This window comes from Oncorhynchus mykiss, chromosome 25, assembly GCF_013265735.2.
Source record: "Oncorhynchus mykiss isolate Arlee chromosome 25, USDA_OmykA_1.1, whole genome shotgun sequence".
Lineage (NCBI taxonomy): Eukaryota > Metazoa > Chordata > Actinopteri > Salmoniformes > Salmonidae > Oncorhynchus > Oncorhynchus mykiss.
The window spans coordinates 22,120,553-22,146,893 of record NC_048589.1 but is presented as its reverse complement, the minus strand read 5'-3'; the positions used below and the strand labels follow the sequence as shown (position 1 = coordinate 22,146,893).

The 26,341-nt window shown below is 45.2% G+C and overlaps 1 protein-coding gene across 1 annotated transcript in view; it reads right to left on the bottom strand.

Moving 5' to 3' along the window:
• LOC110505613 (fibroblast growth factor receptor-like 1) overlaps positions 1–26,341 on the bottom strand; it is a 54,133-nt gene that overhangs the window by 25,007 nt on the left and 2,785 nt on the right. The window contains exon 2 of the mRNA XM_021584943.2: positions 25,897–25,992. Within this exon, the coding sequence (XP_021440618.2) occupies positions 25,897–25,981 (85 nt within the window). The 5' untranslated portion in view covers positions 25,982–25,992. The remainder of the gene's footprint in view (positions 1–25,896; positions 25,993–26,341) is intronic.

Below are 26,341 nucleotides of genomic sequence, written 5' to 3'. Positions count from 1 at the left end.
GCTCAATTTGGTGATGGATTATTTTAAGAGAAAGGGGTACATTCAACAGGAGGCATTCATTCTTGTGATTCAGGCTAAATATAGCTCTGGTTTCATAAACTGTTTTGAGGGGTTAAGAAACTGTTGATTCAACATGAGGACACATCTAGAGAGAGAAAAAGGAATAGGAAAATAAAAAAGAAAGAGAGAGGAACACACACAAGCAGACTATGCTAGGCTGACAGTCTTAGGTGATGTTCAGATGTGCTGGCAGCTCTTCCCTCCTTTCTGTTTTCTTCAAAACACCTGTGGATTTCTATAAGAGTGCTTTGGTCTTTCTAGTCAACGCAAACAGGTCAATAAAGGATTGGCTGTTCTGCTGACAGGCATTAGAATAGAGAACAGATGGGTCTCATGAAACCACAGTGAGACATACTGGGTGATGCAATACAGTAAACCCAACTGATTTAGGTCTTTGTACTAGAGGTTGACCGATTAATCGGAATGGCCGATTAATTAGGGCCGATTTCAAGTTTTCATAACAATCGGAAATTGTTATTTTTGGACACCGATTTGGCCGATTTAATTTTTAAAATTGTATTATTATTATTTTTTAAACCTTTATTTATCCTTTATTTAACTAGGCAAGTCAGTTAAGAACACATTGTTATTTTCAATGACGGCCTAGGAACAGTGGGTTAACTGCCTTGTTCAGGGGCAGAACGACAGATTTTTACCTTGTCAGCTCGGGGATTCAATCTTGCAACCTTACAGTTAACTAGTCCAACGCTCTAACCACCACGAGGAGACTGCCTGTTACACGAATGCAGTAAGAAGCCAAGGTAAGTTGCTAGCTAGCATTAAACGTATCTTATAAAAAACAATCAATCATAATCACTAGTTAACTACACAGGGTTGATGATATTACTAGTTTACCTAGCGTGTCCTTTGTTACATGTAATCGATGCGGTGCATATTCGCAAAAAAGGACTGTCTTGCTCCAATGTGTACCTAACCATAAACATCAATGCCTTTCTTAAAATCAATACACAGAAGTATATATTTTTAAACCTGCATATTTAGCAAAAAGAAATGCAGGTTAGCAGGCAATATTAACCAAGTGAATTTGTGTCACTTCTCTTGCGTTCATTGCGCGCAGAGTCAGTGTATATGCAACAGTTTGGGCCACCTAATTTGCCAGAATTTAATGTAATTATGACATAACATTGAAGGTTGTGCAATGTAACAGGAATATTTAGACTTTAGGGATACCACCCGTTAGATAAAATACCGAACGGTTCCGTATTTCACTGAAAGAGTAAACGTCTTGTTTTCGAGATGATAGTTTCTGGACTCGACCATATTAATGACCAAAGGCTCGTATCTCTGTGTGTTATTATGTTACAATTAAGTCTATGATTTGATAGAGCAGTCTGACTGAGTGATGGTAGGGACCAGCGGGCTCGTAAGCATTCATTCAAACAGCACTTTCGTGCGTTTTGCCAGCAGCTCATCACTGTGCTTCAAGCATTGAGCTGTTTATGACTTCAAGCCTATCAACTCCCGAGATTAGGCTGGTGTAATCGATGTGAAATGGCTAGCTAGTTAGCAGGGTGCGCGCTAATAGCGTTTCAAACGTCACTCGCTCTGAGGCTTGGAGTGGTTGTTCCCCTTGCTCTGCAAGGGCCGCGGCTTTTATGGAGCGACTGGTAATGCTGCTTCGAGGGTGGCTGTTGTTGATGTATTCCTGGTTTGAGCCGAGGTAGGGGCGATGAGAGGGACGGAAGCTATACTGTTACACTGGCAATACTAAAGTGCCTATAAGAACATCCAATAGTCAAAGGTATATGAAATACAAATCGTATAGAGAGAAATTGTCCTATAATTCCTATAATATCTACAACCTAAAACGTTTTACCTGGGAATATTGAAGACTCCTGTTAAAAAAGGAACCCCCAGCTTTCATATGTTCTCATGTTCTGAGCAAGGAACTTAGACGTTTTTTTACATGGCACGCTTTGTTACATGGCACATATTACACTTTTACTTTCTTCTCCAACACTTTGTTTTTGCATTATTTAAACCAAATTGAACATGTTTCATTTTATTTGAGGCTAAATTGATTTAATTGATGTATTATATTAAGTTAAAATAAGTGTTCATTCAGTATTGGTGTAATTGTCATTACAAATACTTAAAACATTTTTCTTTAATCGGCCGATTAATCGGTATCGGCTTTTTTTGGTCCTCCAATAATCGGTATCGGTATCAGCGTTAAAAAATGATAATCGGTCGATCTCTACTTTGTACTACACTAACTCACCCACTCAAAAGTATTTCCTCTCCATTTATCGGTGTAACGGTTTTCTAGGTGTGAAGGAGAGTCGGACCAAAATGCGGCGTGTAGATTGCGATCCATGTTTATTGTGACTATAGCAACATGAATCTAAATACAAACAGTGCAAAATAATAAACGTAATGAAAACCGAAACAGCCTAAACTGGTGCAAACTAACACTAAGGACAATCACCCACAAACACACAGTGAAACCCAGGCTACCTAAATATGGTTCCCAATCAGAGACAATGACTAACACCTGCCTCTGATTGAGAACCATATCAGGCCGGACATAGAAATAGACAAACAAGACATCCAACATAGAATGCCCACCCAGTTCACGTCCTGACCAACACTAAAACAAGGAAAACACACACGAACGATGGTCAGAACGTGACAGTACCCCCCCTCCAAGGTGCGGACTCCGGACGCACAACTTAAACCTATGGGGGAGGGTGTGGGTGGGCATCTGTCCGCGGTGGCGGCTCTGGCGCTGGACGTGGACCCCACTCCATAACAGTTTTAGTCCACCTCCTTAGCGTCCCTAGATAGGTGACCCTTCTTAATGACAGCTCGGGACAGAGGGTCAGCTCGAGACAGAGGGGCAGCTCGGGACAGAAGTAGCTCGGGACTGATGGGTAGCACAGCACTGAGAGGAAGCTCAGGCAGGTAGTTAGATCCGGCAGATCCTGGCTGGCTGGCGGTTCTGGCAGATCCTGGCTGACTGGCAGATCTGGAAGAGTCTGGCCGACTGGCAGATCTGGCCGACTGGCAGATCTGGAAGAGTCTGGCCGACTGGCAGATCTGGAAGAGTCTGGCCGACTGGCAGATCTGGAAGAGTCTGGCCGACTGGCAGATCTGGAAGAGTCTGGTCGACTGGCAGATCTGGAAGAGTCTGGTCGACTGGCAGATCTGGAAGAGTCTGGTCGACTGGCAGATCTGGAAGAGTCTGGTCGACTGGCAGATCTGGAAGAGTCTGGTCGACTGGCAGATCTGGAAGAGTCTGGTCGACTGGCAGATCTGGAAGAGTCTGGTCGACTGGCAGATCTGGAAGAGTCTGGTCGACTGGCAGATCTGGAAGAGTCTGGTCGACTGGCAGAGCTGGAAGAGTCTGGTCGACTGGCAGAGCTGGAAGAGTCTGGTCGACTGGCAGATCTGGCTGCTCCATGCTGACTGGCTGCTCCATGATGACTGGCAGCTCTGGCTGCTCCATGCTGACTGGCTGCTCCATGCTGACTGGCAGCTCTGGCTGCTCCATGCTGACTGGCTGCTCCATGCTGACTGGCAGCTCTGGCTGCTCCATGCTGACTGGCTGCTCCATGCTGACTGGCGGCCCTGGCTGCTCCATGCTGACTGGCGGCCCTGGCTGCTCCATGCTGACTGGCGGCCCTGGCTGCTCCATGCTGACTGGCGGCCCTGGCTGCTCCATGCTGACTGGCGGCCCTGGCTGCTCCATGCTGACTGGCGGCCCTGGCTGCTCCATGCTGACTGGCGGCTCTGGCGGCTCCTTGCAGACTGGCGGCTTTGGCGGCATCCTGCAGACAGGCAGCTCTGGCGGCTCCTTGCAGACTGGCAGCTCCTTGCAGACTGGCAGCTCTATGCAGACTGGCAGCTCCTTGCAGACTGGCAGCTCCTTGCAGACTGGCAGCTCCTTGCAGACTGGCAGCTCCTTGCAGACTGGCAGCTCCTTGCAGACTGGCAGCTCCTTGCAGACTGGCAGTTCTGAACAGGCGGGAGACTCCGGCAGCGCTGTAGAGGAGGAAGGCTCTAACAGCGCTAGACAGGCGGGAGACTCCGACAGCGCTGGAGAGGAGGAGGGCTCCGACAGCGCTGGACAGGCGAGGCGCACTGTAGGCCTGATGCGTGGTGCTGGCACTGGTGGTACTGGGCCGAGGACACGCACAGGAAGCCTGGTGCGGGGAGCTGCTACCGGAGGGCTGGGGTGTGGAGGTGGTACTGGAAAAACCGGACCGTGCAGGCGCACTGGAGCTCTTGAGCACCGAGCCTGCCCAACCTTACCTGGTTGAATGCTCACGGTCGCCCTGCCAGTGCAACGAGGTGGAATAGCCCGCACTGGGCTATGCAGGCGAACCGGAGACACCGAGCGCAAGGCTGGTGCCATGTAAGCCTGCCCAAGGAGACGCACTGGGGACCAGCTGCGTAGAGCCGGCTTCATGGCATTAGGCTCGACGCTCAATCTAGCCCGGCCAACACGCGGAGCTGGAATATACCGCACCGGGCTATGCACCCGCACTGGAGACACCGTGCGCACCACTGCATAACACGGTGCCTGTCCGGTCTCTCTAGCCCCCCGGTAAGCACAGGGAGTCTGCCCAGGTCTCCTACCTGGCGTAGCCATACTCCCTGTTAGCCCCCCCCCCAAGAAATTTTTGGGGCTGCTTCTCAGGCTTCCATCCGCTACGTCGTGCTGCCTCCTCATATCTGCGCCTCTCCGCTTTCGCCGCCTCCAGTTCTTCTTTGGGGCGGCGATATTCTCCTGGCTGAGCCCAGGGTCCTCTTCCTTCTAATTCGTCCTCCCATGTCCATACCTCCTCTTTGGGCTGCTCCTTTGGGCGGCTACACTCCCCTGGTTTAGCCCAGGGTCCTCTCCCGTCGAGGATTTCCTCCCATGTCCAGAAATCCTTATTGCGCGTCTCCTCGCGCTGCTCCTGCCTGTTGACACGCTGCTTGGTCCTTTTGTGGTGGGTGATTCTGTAACGGTTTTCTAGGTGTGAAGGAGAGTCGGACCAAAATGCGGCGTGTAGATTGCGATCCATGTTTATTGTGACTATAGCAACATGAATCTAAATACAAACAGTGCAAAATAATAAACGTAATGAAAACCGAAACAGCCTAAACTGGTGCAAACTAACACTAAGGACAATCACCCACAAACACACAGTGAAACCCAGGCTACCTAAATATGGTTCCCAATCAGAGACAATGACTAACACCTGCCTCTGATTGAGAACCATATCAGGCCGGACATAGAAATAGACAAACAAGACATCCAACATAGAATGCCCACCCAGTTCACGTCCTGACCAACACTAAAACAAGGAAAACACACACGAACGATGGTCAGAACGTGACAATCGGTTTATTTGATCCCCATTAGCTTTTTCAGAAGCAGTAGCTACTCTTCCTGGGGTCTACAAAAACTCAAGTAACAAAACACTGATTCACTGAGAGACAAGGAGAGTCACACAAATGTAAACTATAACAATATACAAACAATAGAACAAAACAATTGTGTGTGTGTGTGTGTTTTTGTCCCCTCGTTCCATGAGATGTTGTTTAATCTGTTTTTTAAAGGTCCTTTTGCTGTTTGCTTGAGTAAGAGAGATCCCAGATGGCATGTCGTGTGGGGTATGTATGGGTGTCTGAGCAGAATGTTATTTGATTATGCATAAACAAAACCATTTTCTCTTAAACACCATGAGCCACTGACAGAGATTCAACATTGATGAGATTCAATATTTTGACTCTAGCAAGACATTGTTCAGAAACACTGATCCAAAATCAGCTTTACTCTCACCAATCCTAACGTTAACCATTTGAAAGTATTAAACCACTCTTGTTGCAACGGTCGTGTGTAGAGACGGACCAAGGCGCAGCGGACGTTGAGTTCCACATATTTATTATAAAGTGAAACTTAGCAAAACAAAACAATAAATCAAATCAACTCACAATGAACCGTGACTACGTGGTGCACATGCACAAAACACAAAATAATATCCCACAAATGCAGGTGGGGAAACAACCTACCTAAATATGATCCCCAATCAGAGGCAACGATAAACAGCTGCCTCTAATTGGGAACCATATTAGCACCCACATAGAAATATCTATACTAGATCACCCCCTAGTCACGCCCTGTTCTGGATCAGTGAGTGAGAGGCATTTCTCCTCCTCACTACTGCTTGTCTGTTTCCTTAGTGAAGCATACCAGTCTCCAGACAGGGGCAGGCATCAGTCTTCACTAACTGCCCAGCGGCATCAGTGTTCAGTGGAAGCTGTGGTTCAAGGGAAATATCATCTTACTATAAATCTCTTAAAACCTCAGGGAAACTTTTATATTACAAAAAAACAGTGGGATAGCATGTTACACACATTTAATCTATCCAAGCCAGCCAAATCAGGAGGAAGAAAAAGGAAGGTGGATATGGAAATAAATAAATAAATGAAAGCAAGAAACCGAACCCAGGACCAGCGGCTTTACTTGAGACATTAGAGGTTGAGTGTTGGGAAAAGGTGAGGTAGTCATCATGGCATGGGGAGTGTGTGAAAGGCCAGAGCTTCTGTCCTGAGACCACTGCTGCGCCAGGCTGGGCTATACATTTCACAAGCACAGATAAAGATCATTCAGAGAAAGGGACACCCTGGCGACTCAAGAATAGATGCCAGGTGACAGAGAGAAAGAGAGGCGGGGGGGGGGGGGGGTGATAGGGTGAAAGGGGAGGGCAGAGAGAGAGAAGGAGAGACAGAGACAGAGGGAGGGTTTTCTGACAGCAGTGGGTAAAGAATGCTGTCTTTTCTTATCAACCCCAGACACCCTGCCCACCAACTTCACTTCGTCTGGTAATCAATACCTTTTATTTGACCCTTTCACCTCTCCAATCAATAGATAAGAGAAGGAAGGGTAAGACAACACCTGGTGGTGGGGGGGGGGGGGGGGGGGGGGGGGCAATAAGGCTTTCTTCGGCACCATCTGATGTGGGCTGAATAGCCACAGGTACAGTGGTGGGAATACCAGGAGAGTAAGAGCTATTAGGTGGCATGAGACTATGCAAAGAGAGGGAGAGGGAGAGAGAGAATGCTCCTGCCAATCTATGTTATCAATGTTAATGAATTGAAATACAACTGCTGCCACTTCAAAGCTGAGAGGAAGCTTGGTCTGACAATTATAAAGTTCAGCCTCCGCTTCCCCTCCTATGGCCCCATGCAGAATAACAGGCTCCTGCAGGCTCCATCAAACAAACAGGAAAAAAGGCAGAAATGAGTCCGCGTCATAAAGCTTCTGGAAACATCTCCATCACACAGCATACTTCTAACAGGCCCTACTGTGGAGCCTTTGAACTCTGAGCTGCTACATTTCACTAGGCTTGAAGGCCTTCTACCAGCCGCAGCTGCTGCTGAGGGGAGAAGTGTGTGTATGTATGCCAGGGTCCATGCTGCAATCACCACAGGACCACTGGACCACTGGACCAAGGACATTATCACATATCCGCTATACTCTGCCATCCTGTCTGAGTGACTGTAGCTGTGCATGAGAACCATGTATCAATAACAATTACTGGTGCTACATAGCTTTTAACAGGTTAATTTGAAAAAGCATGCATTGAATGCCGGAACAAATGGAAATGTTAACCCCTTTGGACATAGCCATATATATGTTGTGCTGAATATCAATACTATAACAGAGAGCACATTTGTTTATGAAGCATTGCTTTACTGCTCATCTGAGTATGTGCAAAGGCCTGGTGTGTCACGGAGAGCACAGTGAGTGCCATTCACTACGCCACGCAGCTTTATCTCACTCCATTAGCCCACAGCATGGTGCACACACAGGAGCAGAGAGTGTGCTTAGGGGTACTTATCAGAGGAGAGGGAAGGAGGGAGAGAGAGAGGGAGGGAGTGGGAGAAGGGCAAGAGAGAGGTTAGGAAGAGATTGGAGGGCAGTGAGAGAGAGGATCACAGAGGGGGAGTTAAAGATGGAGAGAGAAAATGGAAGAGAAGTTAGAAAGAGAGGAGTAGGGTGAGGGTTAAAGTAAGAGAGAGGTTGATTTAGAGAGCCGAGGCTAAGATGGCAGTGAGGCGTCCTTGAACACACAGCTCGTAGGGACGCGTAGAGGAGAGTTGGAGGTAGTGAAGGGGATTAGGAGGGTCCAGGCGGCAGTAACCAGGAATGTCAACAATCTCACACCCTGCTCCCTGCACCCTGGTCTGGTCTGGGCTCAGCCTCTGGCACATGACACATTAAAACAGAAAAACTATTTTCTCTCTCTCTGTGCGTGTGGATGGGGGGACAGTAGAGGGCATATGTGCACCTGTTTATTGCTATGCTTGTCAGATGATTGGAGAGGAGCGAAACATGTCGAATTATTGTGGCCTCCCCCACACCAATACAGACACATAGATAGAGTTATTCATCTGTACGTCAATCTGTCTACCTGACCAACCACAGTGGGTTAAAGATTAAACCCCTTTGGGCCTCCCGAGTGGTGCAGCGGTCCTCAGTGCTTGAGGAGTCAATACAGGGAGACTCATGAGGCGGTGCACAATTGGCCCAGCTTTTACGGGTTAGGGGAGGGTTTGGTCGGCCGGGATTACCTTGTCCCATTGCTCTCTAGCGACTCCCGTGGCGGGCCAGGCGCATGCACCCTGACACAGTTGCCAGTTGGACGGTGTTTCCTCCGACACATTGGTGCGGCTGGCTTCCGGGTTAAGCGAGCAGTGTGTCAAGAACCAGTGCGGCTTGGCAGGGTCGTGTTTCGGAGGACGCATGACACTCGACCTTCGCCTCTCCCAAGTCCGTACGGGAGTTGCAGTGATGGGACAAGACTGTAACTACCAATTGGATATCAAAAAAGTGGCAAAAAGCAACAACAAAAAAAACAATAAAATAAACTCCTAATTAGGTTTGAACTAATACTCCTTCCTCCTCAGAAATCAGTCTGACAACCCTGGCAGGTTGTTTTTCTGCCTGCTCTCTTCCCTTCTCTAGCTGCAGGGTTTGTATTCTTTGGTGCTTCATGGGCCCTGACAGTCAATATAGAGGTTGTCTCTGTCTGTGTACTCTGCCACTCCCCTGCATTCCAACATGGGTCTCAAGCATGGCCAACACTATTTAATCTGCAGTCAACTGATTGGGTCTGTTGGTTAGGTCATAGTCTTCCTCCTTTATCAACAAGTCAACAGTTCCTGAAAGCCATATGGAGATAGAGATCTGTACAACTGGTCCTTCCCTAACTACTAGAACACCAAAAGTTCTAACCATTAGACCATTAGGCCTTTCTAAGCACTAGGCTAGTCTAAGCACTAGGCCTGTCTAAGCACTAGGCCTGTCTAACCACTAGGGCTGTCTAACAATTAGGGCTGTCTGACAACTAGGCCTGTCTAACCATTAGGGCTGTCTAACTGCTAAGCCTGTTTAACCACTAGGCCTGTTTAACCATTAGGCCTGTCTAACCACTAGGCCTGTCTAGTAAACAAGGCTGATTTCATCAGCAGCACCAGCAGTGTGTGTCTGTATCTGAGGTCAGAGGGGGCCCATAGAAGAGCTGTGTGTGGTGACCCATACTGTACCCTGGCCCTGTGTGTGTGCCCCTCCATTAGCTGCACCCAGCAGGAACCCTACACCCCTGTTACTGTACGTTCTGAGGATCACCGTCTCCTCCACATGACACAATGAAGCGTTTTACACCAGCGCCTTTGTCAGCCAGGCCTTTACACAGAGAGAGCCAATGACAGAATGGGATGTAACAGCAATGTCTGGGTAGAAAGGGACAATTCAGACAGGGATGGGAGTAAATGGGGAGGGGGGCAGAGGAGAGGGTAGGAGAGGAAGAAAGGGGGGAGACACAGACGAGACAGAGGGAGAGAGTGAAGACGAGAGAAACAGATAGGCAGACGGGATGGGGGAGTTGGAAAAGCTCCTACTGACAGCCATGGGGCCTCTTGACAATCCAGGAATATTGTCTGAAATCAATCTGTCATCGTGGAGCTGTTGTGCCTGTCATTTCCCGGAGGTACCCGCCCTTCCACAGTGACAATTTGTTCACCGCTTTACCGGTTCATCTTACAGGTCTTCCCTACAAAGGTCACTACACTATCCATCTCTGTCTGCCAGTCTGTCTCTATCTCTCTTTATTTGATCTGTCTCTGTTTCCTTCATTCACCAACCTCACACATGGAGTCACACAGTCCCTTTACCAAAGCACCTGCAGAAATACATTTGCAAAGTGAACGTGATGCACAAAAAAATTATTACGTAACTTAGACGGACACGGAAATCACACACAATCAGCAAATTCAGCTAATGGCCAATTTGTAATTCATGTACTGACAGTTCATGGGTATTGACCTCATTTTGTCAGTAGAGGATGCCTGGTTATTCTATAAAAGTGCATTCCTCACCATCTTAAATAAGCATGACCCATTCAAAAAATGTAGAACTAAGAACAGATATAGCCCTTGGTTCACTCCAGACTTTCCTTGACCAGCACAAAAAACATCCTGAGGCGTACTGCATTAGCATCGAACAGCCCCCGCGATATGAAACTTTTCAGGGAAGTTAGGAGCCAATATACACAGGCAGTTAGGAAAGCAAAGGCTAGCTTTTCAAACAGAAATTTGCATCCTGTAGCACAAACGGCAAAAAGTTCTGGGACACTGTAAAGTCCATGGAGAATAAGAGCACCTCCTCCCAGCTGCCCACTGCACTGAGGCTAGGAAACACTGTCACCATCGATCTACGATAATCGAGAATTTCATGCTTTCCACCTGGCTACCCCTACCCCAGTCAACAGCTCTGCACCCCCCACAGCAACTTGCCCAAGCCTCCCCATTTCTCCTTCACCCAAATCCAGATAGCTGATGTTCTGAAAGAGCTGGAAAATCAGCTGGGCTAGACAATCTGGACCCTCTCTTTCTAAAATGATCTACCGCAATTGTTGCAACCCCTAGTACTAGCCTGTTCAACCTCTCTTTCGTATCGTCTGAGGTCCCAAAAGATTGGAAAGTTGCCGCGGTCATCCCCCTCTTCAAAGGGGGTGACATTCTTGACCCAAACTGTTTCAGAACTATATCTATCCTACCCTGCCTTTCTAAAGTCTTCGAAAGCCAAGTTAACAAACAGATCCCCGACCATTTTGAATCCCACCGTACCTTCTCCACTATGCAATCTGGTTTCAGAGCTGGTCATGGGTGCACCTCAGCCACGCTCAAGGTCCTAAACGATATCATAACCGTCATCGGTAAAAGACAATACTGTGCAGCCGTATTCATCAACCTGGCCAAGGCTTTCGACTCTGTCAATCACCGCATTCTTATCGGCAGACTCAACAGCCTTGATTTCTCAAATGACAGCCTCGCCTGGCTCACCAACTACTTCTCTGATAGAGTTCAGTGTGTCAAATCGGAGGGCCTGTTGTCCGGACCTCTGGCAGTCTCTATGGGGGTACCACAGGGTTCAATTCTCGGGCCGACTCTTCTCTCTGTATAAATCAATGATGTCGCTCTTGCTGCTGGTGATTCGCAGACGATACCATTCTGTATACTTCTGGCTCTTCTTCGGACACTGTGTTAACAAACCTCCAGACAAGCTTCAATGCCATACAACACTCCTTCCGTGGCCTCCAACTGCTCTTAAATGCAAGCAAAACTAAATGCATGCTCTTCAACCGATTGCTGCCCACACCTGCCCGCCCATCCAGCATCACTACTCTGGGCAGTTCTGACTAAGAAAATATGTGGACAACTACAAAATACCTAGGTGTCTGGTTAGACTGTAAACTCTCCTTCCAGACTCACATTAAGCATCTCCAATCCAAAATTAAATCTAGAATCGGCTTCCTATTTCGCAACTAAGCATCCTTCGCTCATGCTGCCAAACATACCCTCGTAAAACTGACTATCCTACCGATCCTTGACTTCGGCGATGTCATTTACACAATAGCCTCCAACAATCTACTCAGAAAATTGGATGTAGTCTATCGCAGTGCCATCCGTTTTGTAACCGAAGCCCCCACCATTGCAACCTGTATCCTCTCGTTGGCTGGCCCTCGGTTCATATTCGTCGCCAAAGCCACTGGCTCCAGGTGATCTATAAGTATTTGCTAGGCAAAGCCCCGTCTTATCTCAGCTCACTGGTCACCATAGCAGCACCCACCCATCGCATGTGCTCCAGCAGGTATATATCACTGGTCACCCCCAAAGCCAACTCCTCCTTTGGTCGCCTTTCCTTCCAGTTCTCTGCTGCCAATGACTGGAACGAATTGCAAAAATCCCTAAAGCTGGAGACTTATATCTCCCTCACTAACTTTAAGCATCAGCTGTCAGAGCAGCTTACCAATCATTGCATCTAAACATAGCCAATCTGTAAATAGCCCACCCAACTACCTCATCCCCATATTGGATTTATGTTTTGCTCCTTTGCACCCCAGTATCTCCACTTGCACATTCATCTTCTGCACATCTATCACTCCAGTGTTTAATTGCTAAATTGTAATTATTTCGCCACTATGGCCTATTTATTGCCTTACCTCCCTAATCTTACTAAGTTTGCACACACTGTATATAGACTTTTCTATTGTGTTATTGACTGTATGTTTGTTTATCCCATGTGTAACTCTGTGTTGTTTGTGTCACACTGCTTTTCTCTATTTTGGCCAGGTCACAGTTGTAAATGAGAACTTGTTCTCAACTGGCCTACCTGGTTAAATAAAGGTGAAATATATATTTTTTAAATAAATGTACTTCTGTCCTTAAGCTGTTCTTGTCTGTTAATGTTCTGTATTATGTCATGTTTTATGTTTTGTGTGGACCCCAGGAAGAGTAGCGGCTGCTTTCGCAACAGCTAATGGGGATCCCAATAAAATACCAAATACCAAGCCTGGTAAGGAATCCTCCCAAAAAATATCCATGTGTAAGCCAGTCCCCCTCACCCCAAGTGCATCCTGGCCCAAAGCTGTAGCCAGAGCATAAAATCACATCCCTGTGCATGAGGAAATCAAATCAGTTTCACTGCAGGGTGCAGAATTCCAGGCTGGAACAGCAGTAGCCCAACTATAAAATATGACAGATCATACTCTCAGCTTCTGAAACATTTTCCTCTCCTGTCCCCAGTCTCCTCTATTCTTCATGTCAAAGCTGTACATATTTTTCCATTCATCGTAAACCATTCATCGTTAAGTGGGTCCCTTACGTATATATAAAGTTCACAACAAAAAGGGTTCCTTACAGATGTAGGATCTTAATTTGATCACTCTTTTATTGCTGAGATGAGCTTCAAGATAGACATAAATGCATTGAGAACTCGCACCAACACATGGTTATATCAACAGTATTGCACATTTCATGTAGTCTAATTTTGGCCAGCTAATAGCCTAACCACCGATCAACCAACATTATGGACTAAATGTTAAAATTATGTTGCTGCAAGATTATTTTGCTTTAACAATACTGGTCAAATTAAGAACCTACATTGGTACTTTTGGTTCCTGAGAGTGATGATCGATATTAAAAATAAAGAATTTCAACAATTACAGTAGGGTGATATTTGGCATTGTAGCAAATTCCACTCCAACAGTCTCCCCCATCAGAACTCAATTTCTGACATACTACGACAACATTCCCCAATTAACAAAGGCACAAGAGACACTGCAGACACTGCATACAGAATAGAACTTGCGAATTCTAAAAATAATTCCCAAAGTAAAACAGTGAGAATTCTGAGTGAAAAGGAAAAAATCCATGCTGGGCCTCATTGACGCCCATCAGAGGCCAACTGCGAGTGGGGCAGAGAGGGATGTTGATCAGAGCAGGGGGGTATGGTGGAAGCTGTGGAGGCCTCATTCAGCCCTTGTTATCCCAGCCATCCCTTGGCTCTGCTTTCTTTTGACCCAGCAAGGCATCGCTGTTGCCACCATAACATTTCAATCAACCTTTTAAGTGCAGAACAAAATGCGTGGAAGGGGAGGCAGGGGAGAGGTTGGAGGGGGGGAAAGGAGTCAGAACTGCGGGTGATTTCCAGTGAATACCTCTGAGAGGAGAGGACCTAGGGAGGATTTTAAGAGAGGACCTAGGGAGGATTTTAGGAGAGGACCTAGGGAGGATATTTAATCAGTAACTGCGTGTAGTGGGTTTTGCTCCATGCATCGTATTGTTCTGTTGTGCTGGAGTATAAATATAAACTTGTGAGATGCCATTCATTTTCAGAACATTTTCAAGAGATATCCCAGTGATTTGTAATTCTGATAACTAAGGAGAAAATTAATCATCAACTAAAGAAGGCTGTGGCAAGATCAGCATACAAGATTACAAGATGAGCAATATAATGCTTAAAACATCCCCTTATATGAGCAAAATGAGAAGTCTATACCTGCCTAAAAGAGGGAGAAAGCAAAGGGGCAGAGAGAGGGAGAGCTCTGAAATCTGCCTTGTGCACAGCTGCATAGAAACCCCAGTCCCCAGCATAAATCCACACGCTAACATCTACAGGAAAATGAGACTCTCTGTCTCCTGTTGAGGGGTGAGAGGCTTCAGATTCTCAACGTTTCGTTTGTTGAGTGACTGAGAGAACAGCTGTGAAACAGAGGTGTGAGGGGGCTCTCCACTCCTCGAAAGAAAATAGAAAATAGAGAGGAGGAGAGGAGGGGAGGAGGGGAGGGCGACAAAGAGGCTGAGAAAGGAGAGGTTGCGCAAGATAAACACTTTCCACTGCGTAGCTGAAATGTTATTGTAAGGTCACTTGTAAGGGTCTCACAGGGCGTCCCCTAACACCCACCTCCGGGCTCCCTCCCTCCCAATGGCTACAGCCCCTCTTTCTGCCCAAGGGTGTAACACAGCAGCCATGCCCTCCATATCTACAGGGAAATATGCAGCTGGAGCTTGGAACTCTTATTGTTTGTTATAGTGATACTATGACATTCTACAACTTCGAGACCAGTGGGTGGAGGATTTAATAAAATATCCCTCAATTCCAATATTGAATCGAAGGAAACTATGTTTTGTTAATCTCAAACAATCAAACCAAAAAACACATGCAGGTGAATACCGTTTGAATGATGACATGTCAATCAGACCAGCTCTCTGGTCCATTGTAAACTACTCTATGAGATCAGTATGGGTTAAGTAGGGCACCACGAATCCATTTTGTCTGTCTATCACTCCATTCACCCAGCAGGGATAGAGTGTGTGGCCTGAAGTCACACCCACCCAGAGCCAAACATGATGTAGGCCTACACAGACAAACCTTCATATGACAGGCAGATTATAAACAATCCTATTCACACTTTATTCTACCAATTTCCATACAGCTGAGAATAACAACAGTGAATGGGAGCAGACAATAAATAAATCATTGAGATTCCATCAGAATGCTAATTAGAGCGGCCATTAAGTAAGACCTTTAAACAGGTCAACATTCACAAGGCCGCAGAGCCAGACGGATTACCAGGCCGTGTACTCAGAGCATGTACTGACCAACTGGCAAGTGTCTTCACTGACATTTTCAACCTGTCCCTGACCAAGTCTTTAAAACCTAAATGTTTCAGGCAGACCACCATAGTCCCTGTGCCCAAGAACACCAAGGTAACCTGCTTCCATGACTACCGACCTGTAGCACTCACATCTGTAGCCATGAAGTGCTTTGGAAGGCTGTTCATGTCTCATACCAACACCATCATCCCAGAAACCCTAGACCCTAGAAGTGTTAACCCTTGCAAGGCTGCTGGCCCAGACAGAATCCCTAGCCGCATCCTCAGAACATGAGCAGATCAGCTGGCTGGTGTGTTACGGGCATATTCAATCTCTCCATATCCCAGTCTGCTGTCCCCACATGCTTCAAGATGGCCACCAATGTTCCTGTACCCAAGAATTCAAAGGTAACTGAACTTAATGAAGATCGCCCCGTAGCACTCACCTCTGTCATCATGAAGTGCTTTAAGAGACTAGGATCATATCACCTCTCCCTTACCTGCCACCCTAGACCCACTTCAATTTTCTTACCGCCCCAATAGATCCACAGACGATGCAATCGCCATCACTCTGCACACTGCCCTATCGCATCTGGACAAGAGGAATACCTATGTAAGAATGGTGTTCATTGACTATAGCTCAGCATTCAACACCATAATACCCTCCAAGCTCATAATTAAGCTCGAGGCCCTGGGTCTGAACCCCGCCCTGTGCAACTGGGTCATGGACTTCCTGAAGGGCCACCCCCAGGCGTTGAAGGTAGGAAACATCACCTCCACTCCGCTGATCCTCAACACTGGGGCCCCACAAGGGTGCGTGCTCATCCCCCTCCTGTACTCCCTGTTCACCCATGACTGTGTCATGACTGTCCTGATCAGGTCAGGTTACAGGAGACCACAACCAACCAAGTCTCTCCAGGACACTATTCTGGTGGTCAACACACACGCTACTCTCCTGAACAAAACTATCCTGTCTGTAGGAAAGCTAGCAGAGGTCATGAACCATGACTATGCCCATGTCCAATTGGTTCGATTGTTACTGGAAGATTTTCTCTGTGAAGTTAGCTCTTCTATGGACCACTTGGCCATGAATAGAATCCCTCATATCTAGTGCCCCTCTCAATGGTGCACAACATATTGACCTCAGCTACTTCAACCACGATAAGGCCATTACAGTCACATTTGGTCTATAGTCTGGGGTCGGCCATCCCAATACAAGTTGATGTTGATCGTAATGAAGTGGGATTTCTACTTACGTTGTCAGTTGTTGAACTGGAGAACATCTATAGATTGAAAACAGTTCTCAATGTAGGATTTTGGCGAGACAGTACCCATGTAAAGATTGCCACGCCCCCAGTTGTAGCTTACCAGGAAAACAACCCAGATTTCTATCTCACCCCTAACCTGTTAATGTGTACTCTAACCAAAGATGTCCACTACCTCTGTCCTAGCAAACCGTTTGTCAGGGATAACACTGAGCGTATTTGTGGTATTAAAGCTATCACCAGCGAAGAACGCTGTAGAGCCAAACTAACAGCCAGGGATGGGGCCACCACCACACAAGTGGAGGTGGTAGGGAACCGATGGTTGGTCAACACACCGTTCGCATCCGCCACTATGACTTACGAACGCCATGACTCCATCACCCAATGAACCTCCCCAACCAGACTGTTTTTGTTAAGGTGCCAGAGGGGGCGATTGTTCACATAGACCTCGCTCTATACCAACTTCCCGACGACAGGATAGACACCGAGATTGAAATGACGGATGCTTTTGCTAAACATTCCCTTGAGTTACCACAAGCCATTCAAAACCAAATCCAGTACGAGGGACCCATGACTGTTGATCTTAGCGTACTGGATGAGGCACTTTTAGTTGACCCGACTGACTACAGACCAAAAGATTGGTCTGTCGCCCGCTCTTGGACGTACCGGACAATATCCTGACTGTTACCATGATCCTTAGTCTTATTTCCCTTGGCGTGTGCACCTACTACGTACACAGGCGCACACGTGCAATGGAAGACCTAATGAGGTCTTATACTAGGATCACCCGTGGGACGGAAGCGATTCCGATTTTTGGAAAGTTGGCAATAGATCCTGAAACCCCCTTAAGGGGCCCAGTCCCAACCTCCTCTCCCGAACTCGTTAGGTCAGCCCAGTAATGTGCCCAATGTAAGCTTTGGCCTTCAGGGGCCAAATTTCCCCAAGTGCCTTAGGATCACCCTAGACATGACATTAGAGACAATGCCATGATAGAGTCATTTAGCCAAGATCTTGGACATATATAGAACATAGTCCAAATTAGATGATTACGGTGTGGTAGACACATTTTGTTTACCTTTATGTTTTTATTACATTATTTTTCGTTTAATTTCCTTTGACACTTAGGAAGCAGTAGAGCCCAATGCCGCTCGTTTGGGGAGGAAATGTAACAATGTATTGCCTGAGTGTTGTGCGTTGTTAACGTCTGCCAAGTTACTGCCTAGGTCCACTAGCCGGGATAACCGGACGACGGGCCGGAACACAGAGCCACTGCCGGACCTCCCAGGTCCATTCTGGCGGTGGTCCGCAGCTTGCGGAAATCCTACCAGGGTGAACCACCAAAGGGGGGGGGGGGACTGTCCTGATCAGGTCAGGTTACAGGAGACCACAACCCTACAGATTATCTCTCAACCCCAACAGAGGAGGAGAGATCTAGGGGGTCTGAAGCTGTGGGGTTTTTATGACCCCTCATGCCCCTGGTAAATCTTAGGCCACAGACAAATTCCTTTTGTCCTGTTACTATGGAGAACCAGCCTCAGAACATTAAACATGAAATAAAGGGACTTTGGAAAACAATGGTTTCCGTCAGCCACAATGGTGGTCATGACGATAGATGGAATATTAAAATGTATGTAATTTTGTTTTGTTATTAAAGGTTAATAGATGACGTTATTACAAAAACATTGTAACGTCAACAGTTTACCTAGTATATGTTTGATGTTTATACATTGTACGTTGTATGGAAAATGTCCAAGTCAAAGAGAATGTTTTGGTAAAGATGAAATGTGAAATTGGATTTGAATAAAATCTAGACCTTGCCCATAACTTGGTACGCCCAGAGAAGGGCCCTAAAGGCGGTTATGCCCACTTCTGACACGAGGGTGTAAAACCTGTGAGTAAAAAATGTACAGATGAGACTACGTGACCCAAGCTGCAGCCGAGGTCTAAAAAGTAAACGAACCCAAAACGCAACGCAAGTTTGAAGACAAATAATATTTTTCTACCCAAGCTACGGATGAGTAGCTGTGTCTAAGCGGGTGAATTTTAGTCGAACCACCTAGCTTCCACTTCCCATCGAATCGTGGTATCTACACTGTTTCATTCCAACGCTGTGAGCTCTGAGCTACAGAGCGGTCTGTCCTCCGAAGAGCCCTTCCAGAACAAGGGCGAGGAAACAGACTCCTAAGCCAAAAGGACACTGAAATGGTGAGGACGACCAGAGAGGTGCACCGGAGAAGTGCGTCATTGAGCAGCCTGAACGGTCCACGCGGAGAATCCACAGAGACCTTCCCTACGTAATTATATCATTATATTCTGACCCATAAGAGTGGCAGTTTGGGGCAAGGCTAGGGTTAGAATACGCATAGCTGACAAATTCACCCAAATGTATATTTCTCTCGTGTACATTCTCTTTTTCTCTCTCTTTTAAATCCCCATTTTGGGTAACACGCGCATAGTGTGTTGGCCCGTTATACTAAGTTCTAATCAATAGCCAATAATGTGTTTTTTTGTGTATGTGTATCTTTTATCATCATTTTAGCTTTCTAGTAAATAAATATTCAACTAAGATTTGTGTGGTACGAACTCATTGGTGAGACCCGGGTCCGTGCAGATTCACGGACTATACGACGTTCAGAACGAGATTGTAGAGGTAACTGATTAATTAGCAGCTGTTGTAAAATCGATATTCTGATATTCTTTGAGTTAATTTGGGAAATAGAAACTCAATAAAAACTTATTTTCCCATGGTGTCCCAGGTTAATGAGTTAATAATTGCTTGATTCAGTTAATCACGCAACTAGAAACTTTTAATCATTCGATGAGCAACATATTCACTAATACAACGTCACGACAACTGCGTGGCCAAGCACGCCTCCAACTTAATCATCAAGGTTGCAGACGACACAACAGTAGTAGGCTTGATTACCAACGATGACAAGACACCCAACAGAGAGGAGGTGAGGGCTTTGGGAGTGTGGTGTCTGGAAAACAACCTCTCACTCAACGTCAACAAAACAAAGGAGATTATCAAGGCACAAGGCAAGACCCAGATGAAGAGATAGGAGGCAGATGGTTGGAGTCTTACAATATTTATTAATCCAAAGGGGTAGGCAAGAGAATGGTCGTGGACAGGCAAAAAGGTCAAAACCAGATCAGAGTCCAATAGGTACCGAAGGGCAGGCAGAATCAAGGTCAGGGCAGGCAGGATGATCAGGCAGGCGGGAAAGAAGTCCAGAGTCAGGCAGGGGTTAGAACCGGGAGGACAATAACAAGAAAATAGAAATACTTATACTTATTTTCCACCATAATTTGCAAATAAATTCATAAAAAATCCTACAATTTGATTTTCTGGATTTTTTTTCTCATTTTGTCTGTCATAGTTGAAGTGTACCTATGATGAAAATTACAGGCCTCTCTCATCTTTTTAAGTGGGAGAACTTGCACAATTGGTGGCTGACTAAATACTTTTTTGCCCCACTGTGTATATATATATATATATATATATTTTTTTTTTACCATTTTCAATGCCGGACATAAAATACTGTAAAAATACCAGGACATCAGTTCCTAGTGATTTTAATTTAAAAAATCTGTTCCAAAGTATTTCCATGCATAATAAAGAGAAACGTGATCGTATACAAATGTAAGCAAGGTTTGAAATTATTATGTTTCAGTCAAATATTATATCTGTTTGAGCTTCTTGCGGTCAATTTGCAGTCTACAAAATAATTTGTAATTATGTTCGGGTCCCCCGACCATCCGCTCAACAAAATATCGTCTCGCGGCTGAATCTAGTTGATGTAGTAGTAACTATTAGTGGTGGAACTATTGGAGAGGGAATAAGTGTTGCTGTAGCTGGTAACCAGTGGTGAAAACAGAACCCAATTGTCATACTTGAGTAAAAGTAAAGATACCTTAATAGAAAATGACTCAAGTAAAAGTAAAAGTACAAATAATAAAAATTCCTTACATTAAGCGAATCAGATGGCACAATTTTCTAGTTTTTTTATTTTACGGATAGCCATGGGCACACTCCAACACCCAGACACCACTTAGAAATGAAGCGTTTGTGTTTAGTGAGTCTGCCAGATCAGAGGCAGTAGGGATGACCAGGGATGTTCTCTTGATAAGTGTTTGAATTGGAGCATTTTCTGTCCTGCTAAGCATTCAAAATGTAATGAGTACTTTTGGGTGTCAAGGAAAATGTATGGAGTAAAAAGTACATGACTTTCTTTAGGAATGTGGTGAAGTAAAAGTAAAAGTTGTCAAAAATATAAATAGCAAAGTACATGTACCAAAAAAAACGACTTAAGTATCACAGGCTGCATCAGGCTGTATCACATCCGGGCGTGATTGGGAGTCCCATAGGGCGCCGCACAATTGGCCCAGCGTCATCCAGGATTGGCCGGGGTAGGCCGTCATTGTAAATAAAAATGTGTTCTTCACTGACTTGCCTAGTTAAATAAAAAAAATAAAAAGTAGTACTTTAAAGTATTTTTACTTAAGTACTTTACACCACTGCTGGTAACTCATACTTCTAGGGTTTCTAAATTCATTTCTGCTCCTTGGGTATCTCATTATCATAACTTCTCACAGAGCAATTGCTGTGTGCTTAATAAAACACACACATACGTATAAAGACACACTTATACACGAAACCCTGAGCGTAGCTCCCTCTCGTAACTCCTTCTCACGCACCTCTAAATTGCAGCCCCTCAGTAAAATGAGTCCCTGGTTTTCAGTACACTCTAATAGACTGCAAATAAACTTAGTCTACAGGGATGAAGAGTGTTTAAAATTAATTAGTGCTGCTATGTCCGACTGGGGGGACCAGTGCATGTAATAATCTGCCCATTGTTCTCTGCAAATAGACAAAGTCCCAGACTCAGTAAATAGGAGCTATTGGGGAGCTGAGTGAGGGTGGGTGGGAGTAAAGGTCAGCTCCATGCCTTGTTTTAATGACAGCACATTAACTTAGTTCACTTCCTCTGGCTTTACACTGGTAATAAACGGGAGGAAATGCAGAGAGAGGGTCTGGAGAGAGAGAAGGGAGACATGTGTAAGGGGTATGGCGAGCGAGCAGTGGTTGTTGTTTGGTCATAAAGTGGCATGGGGAACCCCGCAGAGTTCAGAGGTGGCATGTCAATCAGTCGGACAGCACTGAGTTGGGTGGGTCTGTGGGTGTTGGTGGGTTTATGCTGAATCCGCTCCATTCAAGTTCTGGTGTTTCATGGGCGAATCTGATGACACTGATTTTATTTGTCGTTTATAAATCAAGTGTTTTCAGAGGGGACTACTCAAACACATGGCAAAGATTTTACAGTACTGTTTAGACCCCCCCCCCCCCCTCTCTCTCTTCTCTCTCTCGTTCCCTCTCGCTCTCTCTCTCTCTCTCTCTCTCTCTCTCGTTCCCTCTCTATCTCTCTCTCTCTCTCTCTCTCTCGTTCCCCCCCTCTCTCTCTCTCACTCACTCACTCACTCACTCACTCACTCACTCACTCACTCACTCACTCACTCACTCACTCTCACTCTCACTCACTCTTTCTCTCACTCTTTCTCTCACTCTCCCCTTGGTCTACTCTCCCTCTGTTTCTCCAGCTGGGCTCATGTGCCAGAACACCACTGTGTCATTACCTTCTTACTACTTGGGCCATATTTACAAAAAATAAGAGGACTTTGGGGTATTTGGTTACTGGGAAACTAGCCTCATTATGTTTAAAGGAAATGGAAAACTGACTGAGAGCCAAATGGCCTTGTGATTTTAAAGGCCCTTGGCATACAATTTATCCAAAAGTACTTTCTTGTTATAAAACCAGGATGTAACTCTCCTATAAAATGTATATTTTCCAAAAGAGTTGCTGAGCAGTTTGTATGCTCTAAATGTATTCAGATGGCTCAGGAGGTATAGATGAGTAAACATTTGTCTGATGTTAAAAACTCTCATGTCAAGCTAATATGCTACTTGCGACATGTTGATTCAGTTTACTCGTCTGCATCAAAAAATCACTGGCCTCGCCTACAAACAAAGTACACAATTTGTATAGATGTCACTGCAATTCTGTTTCCTATAAGAGCCATGTGATAATTCCTGTGTGTGTGTGTGTGTGTGTGTGTGTGTGTGTGTGTGTGTGTGTGTGTGTGTGTGTGTGTGTGTGTGTGTGTGTGTGTGTGTGTGTGTGTGTGTGTGTGTGTGTGTGTGTGTGTGTGAGAGAGTGTGTGTGAGAGTGTGTGTGAGAGAGAGAGAGAGACAGACAGACAGACAGACAGACATACAGACAGACAGAGAGAGGGGGAATGCTGGTAAGTACTAGGGACACCTTGTATCCTCTCATTGTCACCGAGCAGGCCTGCAGAACACACAGCAGGTCCATATGTCCTGGCTGCTGCATTCCAGTTACTATACCACAGGGGTCCCCAGTCCTGTCACCACATTAGAAGCTCTGCTGGGACGCATCATTGAGCACCTCCTACAGCTGCTCGGGGGAACACAAGGGGAGGGGTTGGGGGGTGTCTTAGGTTTGCCTGGCGTAGTGGGATAAATGATCAGATATTGTATGGTGAGGTGACTGACAGCAGCAAGCTCATTATCATTTTGTGTCCTTTAAGTTGGACTTAGCAAAGGTTTAAATGCTTATATAATACCTGATAAAACCGCTAAACACTTCCAATATGTTACTATATCTTCACACGTAACTCAAAAGGATTGTCTCCTGTATAATTTAATTTTCATTTATCAATGATGCTAACTTTTATAGGGACAGTTTTACAGCCAGGATACACTCTATCTACAAAACCATGTTTCCAATCAAAACCATTTATTTCATAGGATATTAAACAGTGAAGTTGTTACACTTGGAACACATTGTGTCATAACTGGGAGCTTGTGGTCACATCATTCTCTCAAAGGGATTGTCCAGTCCACTTTCCAATCAAATTCTGGAGACTTAATTTCCCCCTGCAGTGCAGTATGCTTGACAATTAAAATAATCCTAAATAATCCTAACAATCCTAGTCCAATAGATTATTTCATTAAATTAACTAAATTATTTCATGTAATTAACTAAAATATACACTGGTTATACCAAACATTAGGAACACCTTCCTAATATTTAGTCGCGCTCCCCTCCCCTTTTCCCTCAGACAGCCTCAATTCGTCGAGCACAGACTCTACAAGGTGTCGACTGCATTCCACAGGGATGCTGGCCCATGTTGACTCCAACATGGCCCATGTTGACTTCCCACAGTTGTGTCAAGTTGGCTGGATGCCCTTTGGGTGGTGGACCATTCTTGATACACACGGCAAACTGTTGAGCATGAAAAACCCAGCAGCGTTTCAGTTCTTCAAACAAACCGGTGCACCTTGGACCTACTACCATACCCCATTCACAGACACAATATTTTGTCTTGCCCATTCACCCTCTGAATGGCTCACATACACAATCCATGTCTCAATTGTCTCAAGGCTTAAAAATCCTTCTTTAACCTGTCTCCTCCCCTTCATCTACACTGATTGAAGTGGATTTAACAGGTGACATCAATAAAATATCATAGCCTTCACCTGGAATCACCTTGTCAGTCTATGTCATGGATAGAACAAGTGTTCTAAATGTAATACTCAGTGTATGTGAAAACATGGCCACTTAAAACGGAGAATACGATGTTTGGCAATAGTAAATGTTCATTTTTCTCTGTCTTGGATACAATACACTTGTACACACCTCTACAATCACTTTCAGAAAGAAAGTATGAAAAGCAGACTAGATATGACTATTTTTTAGCTGATATACTGGTTAATCTCTGTGTGATTAGGATGTCTTGTTTTTCTCTCACCAGTCAGCAATTGTATCCTTTCTCTGACATGTGTAAATCTGTAAACAGACACAATTGCCTGTCTAATCTTATTTAGCCTCCACGTCTTGTTCACTTTCACTTTAGCAGCATCGCGAAGGCTCGCCTGTCCTGCTGTGAATAAGGCATTGTCTGTAATCCCAGATGTAATCTGCCCCCCTCGAACCCAGCAGTGGCCCGCACCTGCCCTGTATTGCAATGCTCTGTTAGCCACATGCAGGTTCTACTTCCATTTGCTGCCATACTGAGTTTGAGAATAAGGAGAGAGGCATAGAACAGGATGCCTGGTTTACCACTTCAAGAGGCTGGAGAACACACTAAAAGTCTATGTGAATGCTTCAAAGCGCTCTAATTGAAAAGGTGATTTATTTTCTTTGACTTTCAAACTCTACTGAACTGTTCTGGACATTTTCAGCCGTTGATGACAGGTGATATTGTGGAAATGATACACATAATTATACAATGCATTCTGCATTTGTCTAACAATTTCAATCAATGCAGACAGTTGTCTGAACAATAGCACACGACACTGTCATGGTTAGGGTTGCAAAAATCCGGGAACTTTCAACACCTTTCCTGGTTTTCCCGAAGTCCTGGTTGGAGGGTTCCGGATTTCCGGCTTATTCCTCCCTGATTGTGGGAATCACACACAAACAGACACACAGACACACAGAGACAAACAGACACACAAACACAGACGTGATGCTGAGACAGTCTGATCGATGGAACAACCCTGGGAGAGCTGGACTGATTTGTGTTCTTTCACCCTGGGAAGCTGATGGATGTGTATGTTTGGTTTAGCTGTGGTGCATGCACACACAGTCACACACACATACTGTATGGCCATGACTGAAGAGATCCCACACTGAAGGGGGGAGTTGGGTTGGTTTTCTCGCTACTTCCCCACTGTTGATTTTGGGTTCTATTTAGAGTTTTTGTTCTACTTTTTCCCTCTTACTTCTTAGTGTAAAGAAGTTAGAGCCAACTGAGCTTTTCTCCGTGTAAACAAAAAGCCACAGCAGTCAAACTAACTTAGACTAACCAATTTATCTACTAATATTTCACTAAAACGATTGCACCCTACTGTGTAGGCAAGAAAGAAAGAAAGAAAGAAAGAAAGAAAGAAAGAAAGAAAGAAAGAAAGAAAGAAAGAAAGAAAGAAAGAAAGAAAGAAAGAAAGAAAGAAAGAAAGAAAGAGAAAAGAAAGGCAGAAAGAAAGGTAGTAAAGTTAAGAAAAATAAAATAAATATCCCAAAGATGTTACTCACCCCTTGCACAGTCAGACAACAGAATGGCCAAAAAGATGAGCAACATGACCTTGACGACTCCCATTCTGACTGAAGACAACTTCATGTTCCCCAAATCTAAAAGACATACGGTCAAAAAATATAAAAACACTCAGGCCTTCCAGATTTGTATTAGTGCACACAGTAGAACTCACATCCATCCCCAGGGAAAGCAGTTTGCCTTGTTAGATGATATGGACAATATATATGCTCCAACCAGTCCGACACAGTTATGTGTCATGGCTGTTGGTTTCTGCCATAATGGAATTGAAATGCATGGGGATTTCTCTTATAAATGAGAACGCATAGTGCAGCTATGCACATTTTTAAAATCATGTGATTGATTGACACAATAACATATGTACCCTTTGTGTTAGTATATTTATCTATATTCAATATATACAATGCCTTGAGAAAGTATTCACAG